Below are 8,589 nucleotides of genomic sequence, written 5' to 3'. Positions count from 1 at the left end.
AGGGTATCTTCCTAACCCAGGGATCGAACCCACGTCTCCTGCATTGGCAGGTGGATTCTTTAACACTGAGCCACCAGGGAAGCCTCCTTTGAGACTATACATACTTAATTCCTTTCATTTTTCATCACAGGGCAGTGCTTCAGAACCCCTTATTATGTAAGTTGCCCTTTTTGCTTAGCAAAACCATAAAACTAAGGAGCTGAAAATCTTGTTCTCCTGCCTATTTAAACAGCATCTGGAAATCTGAAATAATTACCTCCTTTCTTAAAGGTTTTATTTAAGCAATATTATACTAATATTGTGCAGTGGAGTTGAAAGCTCTAGGTCTGCAGTATTTGAAATGTTCAGATCTTAAGGCTTTGAAAAATGCTGTTTCCTCCATGTTAATCATTCAGTTCTGACCATTATCCATAACAAGGCTGATGAAATCATTTCAGATTCAGAACATTATACATAGATATTCAAGGGAAAGAGAAATAGCTTCATATGGCTTTACTTAATGGATTTACCTGTGACTTTACCTGTAACTGTACATGCAGGAGTATATAGTAAGTGATCCATATGTGGAAATTATCATGACAATTATTTTAACAATTGATATCATCTGTCACTTTAAGAATGAAAGCTTTCAGTATAAGCAATCTGCCCTCCTAGCAAAGGGAAAGAAAGGAAATCAAGTGGGAAGAAAATATTTGTAAAATATCTCATCATTGGAAGTAAATGATTATAATGTTTGTTTACTAGTTTCTTTTAGAAGATATATTCCAAATTGTTATTTTTATCACTTTGAAAACTATTCATATTTTTACTTCTTTGCATTTAGCTTCTAGTATGTCACAGATTTTTTAATGTTTTTGTATTAAGTTAGGGTTTGGGAGCTTTTGTTGTTGTTTGCTTTTCCTTACCTATCAACAATTATTTTTTTTAATTTTTATTCTACATTGGTGTATAGTTGATTTACAATGTTGTGTTAGTTTCAGGTGTACAGCAAAGTGATTCAGTTACACATTCGCATATATCCATTCTTTTTCAGATTCTTTTCCCATATTGCTTATTACAGAATATTGACTAGAGTTCCATACGCTATACAGTAGGTCCCTATTGATTATCTATTTTGTATCTTATAGTGTGTATATGTTAATCCCAAACTCCTAATTTATACCCCCCCACCTTTCCCCTTTGGGTTTGGTTTTCACTTTGAATTGTGATCCATCCCTACATTATCCAAATGTATTTTTAACATTCATGAAATAAATCACATTTGCATCCCATACAGAGCTTTAAAGAGGTGATTCTATGAATGATAAAGACCTTAGTATTAGCTAGCGATGGGAGACATTGGTAGAAGGTACATAAAAACCATATGCACATGTAACAGTTCATTTTTTATATGAGGATTTACTGTTTTAAGTTATTTTTGACCCAAAGCTGGACAATATGCTATAAAAATCTCCAGTGCTAAAAAGTGTGAGAGGCAACAAGCTCCCCAAAAAATGAGAGAGGGGATTTAGTTTTCACACTGGCATTGGTTCCAATTACAATTAATCAACTTCAGTAAATTTGGTGTTTGCTGTCAATATATTCACACAATTATTTTTATTTTCCTATTTTCTACTCTTTCAGAATGTGTTCACGGAATGAATCCATCTAGAGACGTTCACGGTATGTTAGATTCCAAATTATATTCTTTACATGCATATTCATATATGCATATATATGACATTTTATCCATGTATCTCTATTAACCCAAATAATCAAGACATTTTTTTTTTTGCTGATTCAAATATATTTAAAAGCTGTTTTCCATATTGTAAATGTCAAACATATAAAACATTCCAATGAAACCTTAAATGATACCCTCGGTTCTACAGCATTTACCACAGGTGCATTGTGCTGTTATTAAATGACTCTATATGACTCGCTCTAAAAAAAAAAAAAAAAAGCTTGGCTTCTATGTGTTATAACTTTATTACTTTTGCTATAGCAGTGCTAATGTAAAATTTTTATGAGCAAAATGCTTACTAAGCATCCTTAACTTTTAAAAAGATTAATTTAAATTCTTTCTCAGTTTGTTACTTGTGAGTTGTAAATTGATTTACAAAGTTAGTGAAATAGTCATATTTCAACCACAGAATCCCATGGAAACATTCACACAGAGGAAGGATGTAGTGAAAAAATGAAGGAATCTGGTCCCCCAAAGTAATTATATTTCAAAAGTGAAATCATCTCAAATCCACTGGGAGAAAGGGATGTTTAATTATTTAAATTCCAATGTTGAAAACCCGGACAATCTGTATTATACATACATTTACATGTATGTTATTCTCCATCAAAATTGTTCTCATTTCCTGTGCCATTAGTACCAACTAATGTGATCCACCTCTAGAAAAATACATTCTCTGCTTTTTATTTTCATTAAAATGGTCACTGAAAACAGAAATAATTCTTTTAGAAATGTTACATTTTTAGGAATGTAATTTTAGAAATATATTACAGAGGGGATTCTAAGAGAATGGTTGAGATTCTTATTTTTGAGAGCGTTTTGAAAGAGTAAAAAATGTGTAATATTTAAATGTTTTCTGAGACTCCCATCATTATATATTTACCTAAAGTTGTAGGAAAAAACATGTCAACAAGCTGTTTTCCAGTGAAATTGTTTTATTTTCCCCTTCCAGCTAAGCAAATAACTGATTTTTCAATTCACTGTGAAAACTCACGTTTCATTCAATCAACTAGGAGCCTTTTGGAAATTTCCCCCATGCAGCAAATTTGGAAGAAGCTGTCACACAGCATCCATCCGCCCAACATATTGCTTCGTTGTAATTTTTGCACTGGATTATGACAAAAGCAAATATTAGTATTATTCCAGGGGAACACTACGAGTGTATACAGAAATGTTTCCTTTCCTTTTCTGTTAGAGAAGCAAGGGAAGGGAAATTCTATAGCGCCGCTTAAATGAGCGCTCCTGGTGGAAAAAGAGTACATTCAACTCCATACTCTATATGTACAAAGCCCTTTAGATTAAGGGGTTCGGGATACCCCCTTAGTTGAGTCCCAGGCTGCCAGCTTTCCATTCATTTTAGTTCCTCGATAAGGAGGGGCGGTGTGTTTTATTGCTGGGTTTCAAGCCTGCACCCCGTTAGCGCAGTTACAGCCTGCGCAAGGTCCTGAGAACCCCAAATGCCCGGCGGCCCCACTCAAATAAAAGCAGCAGCAGCTTTCCTTGCTGCTATTGTCCTTGTCGGAGTTCGAACTCGGGATTTACTGGTTGAGATTCTGAGCTAAACAGCGTCTGAACCGGGTGCATCTATCGCTAATCCTCTTCTCTTACTAAGGAAACCTGAGTCCCACCTGGAAGACCGCGTTGCGTGGGGCGCCCGCGGCCCCTCGCAGGGTTGAGGGTTTCAGGCAAACGGTCGCAGCCCCAGAGGAGCTTTCTCTGAGCTTTCCGAGCAGGCGGCTTATCCCCCACCCCTCGACCGCTACATCCTTGGAGGCAAAGCCCATTTTTGCCTCCACCACACTCTTTAGTCCCCCCAGACCCGGTCCTAGGGGGTCTATGGGGATGCACTCGATCGGCTCCTGAGGAAATACACTCGAGCCCAAGCAGAAAGATTTCACTCGGCCCGAACTCGCCTCTAGAGCGGGCAGCGTCGAGCTCGGGCGCAGAAGAGAGACTGTGTGGCCCCGGGGCTCCGGCGCAGACGGTGTGTGTGTGTGTGTGTGTGTGTGTGTGTGTGTGTGTGTGTGGCGGGGCGGGGGTGGGGGGAATTGTCTGGGGACTGCTCGGTATTTGGGATTGCTCGGCCCGGGTGGAGAGAAGACGGTTAGGGGAGAGGGGTCTTTACACCTGCAATGTCTGAAATGAGGCTTCTTCACAAATCACTTTTAAAGAAAAGTACAAGGGCGTTTTCTGAGACTCCCCTCAACTCCCAGACCCATTAAACAAAATACAGCTGAATACTGGAAGTTCCGGAATGTCCCAGGTTTTTTGGAGCGAGAGGAGCGAGGGGATGGGCGCACCAGGCGAGACGCGGGGCCGGAAGGAGGGGGTCTGGCCACAGGGCGCCCGGGACGCCCGCAGCCCCTACGGCTTGGGACCAGCAGATGGTGGGACGGCCAAGGGATTTCGGGAAAAAAAGACCCCGATACGCTTGGGTAGGGACAGCCGGGACCTCTGCCCGAAGGTTCCCCTGCTGCCCTCCCGGCCGTTGGGATAGCGGGGCGGGGGGCGGAACCGAGCCGCGCAGGCAGGATCCGGCTGCCGTTTCTCCTTTCGCTTCTTCCCCAGCTGAAGTTCCTACCGGAGACCCAAAGGCCGCCCGAAGGACGGAGCAACAGCCGCGCCGTCGGGGGCGTTCCCCGGCGCGCGGGCCGGCCGCCGGGCGCCTGCTGCCCCCTGGCGCCCGCGCCGCGCCGCCCGGCCTCTCCGGGCCTGGGGCGAGGGAAGCGGCCGCGGCGCCCGGAAAGGCCTCCGCGGGCTGGCCCGCCACGGCCCCCGCCTCTGGCAGGCCCCTTGGCGCTGGAGCCCTGGGGAACCCGGAGCGGCGGCAGCGGCAGTGCTCCGGCACCCCCAAATCGCGCGTCGGCAGGGGGAACCAAGGCGGGGGGTGGGAAGGGAGAGTCCCCCCCCAGGGGGCGGGGGCGAGCGAAGGACCCCCGCCCAGGGCGAAGTCGACGTGGAGGGCTCCGTGCCAGGCGACGGGGGTAGTGGATGAGCGCCCTCCCCCCGAGGGAGGGACCCGGTGGGCTCCGCGTGGAGTGTGTGTGGGGGGGAGCCCCGCAGCCGGGCGGTGGCGCGGAGAGGGGGGGGGACCCGGGGCCCCTCTAAGCTCCGCGAAAATGCCCGCGGCGCCGCTGGGACGCAAGCGGGGGGCATGTTCCTGCCCGCGCGCAGAACCGGGGTGGCTTCAGCTCCCGGGGCGGCTGGCGCGCGCGCGCGCGCGGGCGGGGAACGGAGCCCGGGGGCCGTTTCCGGGGAGCCGGAGGTGGGTGCGGGGCACGAAAGACCTGGGCCCCGCGGGGGAACCCCGCCCGGAGGCTTTCCACTTTCTTTCCAGTCGCTTGTTCTTTGGGGGTGGGGGGTTGGGGGTCTTTTCTGAACTACGGAACTCCTTCGCTGGCCGCTAAGCTCAACTCCACCTGAGCGAGGCGCGCCGCGTCAAGACGCAGCGAAAAACACCAAGAAAACAAACCCAGAGAGAAAACTCAACACACAAAAAGCAGGTCGTGGAGACCGACCACCGTCTGGCCTCAGTAAATGAATCAGCGCCACTTCGCCGCGGCTGCCAACCGGCGCCAAGCGGCTCCCCGGGCTGGGCCCTCAGCCCTTCCCGGCCCCCTCGCGGCCGAATCCCATCCACGTCGGGAAAGCGGAGGCCTTGGGGCCGCCCGGCCCCCAGGTCTCGGGAGCCTAGCGGTGGCCGCTTCATCTATCTCCATGGCTCGCGAGACGCTTCCCTCCGACAGATCTCTGAGACCGGACCATTCGGGGCTCATCGCGCGGCCCGATCACCGGCAGATCTCTGATCCCGGACCATTTTTGGCTCAGCGCGCGGCCTCAGTCCCTCCAGGCCGACCGGCCTTCTGCTCCACCTCCTGGGTCTCCGAACCACGGCAGCCCCCCGCGGCGGGCGGGCGGACTACCGGCCGCGCAAGCCCGCGGGTGTGTAAAGCCGCCGCCGTCCGCACCGGGATGGCGGTCTCAAGCGACCGTGGGCGAGTGTGAGTGTGGGTATGTGGATGCGAGGAGCGCGGCGTGGCCACCGCACTGGCGGTGGACTCTCCACCCCGGCCGTGTACAGTAGCGCGCGGCGGCGGCGGGGGCGCGCGGGCCAATTCCAGGAGCCCGCGGCACCGAGCCGCGCCCTGCCTGATACCGGAAAGGCCTGTGATTGGCCGGCAGCCGCCCCTATGCAAACGAGCTGAGGGAATGGAATTCCTCGGGCCGGGCTTACAGTAAAAGCACGTTCATTTCCAGGCACTCTCATTCATAGAGCCAGCGGGCGCAGGCGGGACGAGCGGCCCGCGGCCGGACCCAGCCAGGGCACCACGCTGCCCGGCCCTGAGCCGGCAGGCACCTCTTGTTGGGGATACTGGGGACGCCACAGGAAAGTCAATCTTTGCCGTTTTTTCTAGAACCGCGTTGGAACTTCGATTTTGATTTTTGTGTGTGGGATTTTTTGTTGTTGTTTTTGCGTTTTCCTACTTTTGAATGAACCGGTTTCTTGGCTGGATGGTTCCATTTCTTTCCTGGGTGTGAACTTTTCTCCGGTTGTGTCCTTTGACAACAGCGGGAGAGAGTGCGCCGGGCTTCGTGGCGAGTGGTGAAGTGGCGCGTGTGCGTGGCAGGGTGTGCGTGCTTGTGTAACTCGAGCCGTCCCGTCTGTTGAGATCTGCGCTGCGGAGCGTTTCTCGCCAGGGCCCGCTCCACCTGCTGCGGTTCCGCGGTGAGTGTGGGTAAATTGGCGCGTCCGGGCAGTTCACCCGGCCGGCGCTGGGGCGACGTTGAAGGAAGCTCGTCTCGCTACTGCCCAAGTCGGGGCTGACTCACCGGAGTCGATGTAGACGGCGGCTGGCTTCCGAAGAGTGCGTGCCTGCGTGCGTCTGACTCCGCTGCAGCTCACCTCCCACCAAACCACAGGATCAGCCACAAACTTAACCAACATCCCCAAACCCGAGTTCTCAGATGTGGAGAGCTGAACCCTGAGTGTCATCGACTTGGATTTTTTTTTTTTTAAGATCAGCTTTTTCTTTGATAAAGCTTGAATTTTCTGAACTGAGCATTTTGCCAGAATGTATTGAAAACATGACAAGTCCTTCTCGCCCAGCCCTTCTTCAACTACTGAAGCCGATTCTCAAAGCTACTTAGAGAGAAAAAAAAAAAAAAAAAACCTGCAGCGAACATTAATGGGTTTCTGTTGTGTTTAAATTCTCTACAGATTGTATTGTAAATATTTTATAAAGTAGAGCATATGTATATGTTTATATATATGTGCACATACATTAGAAGCAGGACCTTTTGGAAGTCTCAGCTCTCGCTTTTGAGGACCGAAGCCAGTTTTGCATGAATAAAAAGTGGCGCCGTATTTGAAAACACTCGTATATTTTCTGTTGTGTTTGGACTTTAGACAAAACTCACCTGGGGGGAAAAAAAAAAGAAGAACTGACAGGCAATTAACTACTGGAACTTCCAAATCCTGTATTTGCTGGTCCTTCTGCTCTTCGCATAAACAGTTTAGGAAGTGTATGGGGATTTTTACCTCCGGGTACTTCTGTAACAGCCAAAGACTGAAACTTCAAACTCTCAAAGCAAGACTCAGAAGATAGGGTCCCTTGGCACTTGACTTTGGATTCTGGTCGCCCACTTTTTAAAGCACTAAGCGGTCGGTGCCCGGGTCTGAGCTGAGGCCGATCGTCAGAACTAGAACTTTTTCCGCCTTCCTGGACTGTTCGTAACTTAGTCTCCCCCCTCTCCCCCAGCCACCTTGCAGCAATAAAGGCCCCTGAACTTGTATGTTGGTCTCCCGGGAGCTGCTTGCTGAAGATCCGCGCCCCTGTCGCCGTCTGGTAGGAGCTGTTTGCAGGGTCCTAACTCAATCGGCTTGTTGTGATGCGTATCCCCGTAGATGCCAGCACGAGCCGCCGCTTCACGCCGCCTTCCACCGCGCTGAGCCCGGGCAAGATGAGCGAGGCGCTGCCGCTGGGCGCCCCGGACGCCGGCGCCGCCCTAGCCGGCAAGCTGAGGAGCGGCGACCGCAGCATGGTGGACGTGCTGGCCGACCACCCGGGCGAGCTGGTGCGCACCGACAGCCCCAACTTCCTCTGCTCCGTGCTGCCCACGCACTGGCGCTGCAACAAGACCCTGCCCATCGCTTTCAAGGTAACTCGGGCCGGAGCGGGTGGCGGGAGGACAGGCAGAGGCCGGTCGATCGCCGGGGCGATCAGGGAGGGCCGTGGCCAGGCAGGCGGGGCCGGGTTCTAGAAAGGGGCCGGCGCGGAGGCCCGTGGTCCATCCCTCTGCGCTCCGCACACGGGGGATGCTGCGTTGCCGTGGCGACCCTCGGTGGGGCCGGGGGTGGGGCCGATGGTGGAGGGGTCCCGCTTCAGTAGGCCGCCGAGGCCTCCGGGGGATGGTGGAAAAAATTAAGGCTGCCCTCCCCCAAAGACGTCCACGGAGGGCCGGCGGGACCTCCTCCCCGGGCAGCGGTCCTTCGCTTTGATCCAAAGTAGGAAAAGTACCCGGCCGGAACCCAGCCCTTCTGAGGAAGGCATCTGGAAATAAAATTGAGATACTTTGATATACCTTTGGATCCAGGAAAAGAAACTTGACAAGGAAAACTCTCAGGGCTTTTTCCCACATCCACCCCCTCTTTAACAGCACTGTATGAATTAGCAAGTTCAAAGTCCACGGCGGACTCTGTTAAATTTGCAAAAGTTTTCGGAGGAGTGTTTTTTCTGTTGTTTTGTTTTGAGCTTCTAGCCTATTCCTGACAGAAGCCGCAAGTAGCGAATCCTGTTTCTTTTCCGAGAACCCTCTTGAATGTTATCGCCGGTTCACCTAGCTTGAAGCCCCGGGTCAGCGAAAGG

General features: G+C 51.0%; 1 protein-coding gene across 1 annotated transcript in view; it reads left to right on the top strand.

Annotated features, from left to right (window-relative positions):
* Positions 1-1,358: 1,358 nt before the first annotated feature.
* Positions 1,359-8,589, top strand: part of RUNX1 (RUNX family transcription factor 1) — a 100,921-nt gene continuing 93,690 nt past the window's right edge. Inside the window, exons 1-2 of the mRNA XM_055569902.1 lie at positions 1,359-1,662; positions 7,629-7,882. Of these exons, the coding sequence (XP_055425877.1) occupies positions 1,638-1,662; positions 7,629-7,882 (279 nt within the window). The 5' untranslated portion in view covers positions 1,359-1,637. The remainder of the gene's footprint in view (positions 1,663-7,628; positions 7,883-8,589) is intronic.

Source organism: Bubalus kerabau, chromosome 2 (genome assembly GCF_029407905.1).
Source record: "Bubalus kerabau isolate K-KA32 ecotype Philippines breed swamp buffalo chromosome 2, PCC_UOA_SB_1v2, whole genome shotgun sequence".
NCBI classification, from domain to species: Eukaryota; Metazoa; Chordata; class Mammalia; order Artiodactyla; family Bovidae; genus Bubalus; species Bubalus kerabau.
This window is presented reverse-complemented; position numbering and strand designations above follow the sequence as displayed.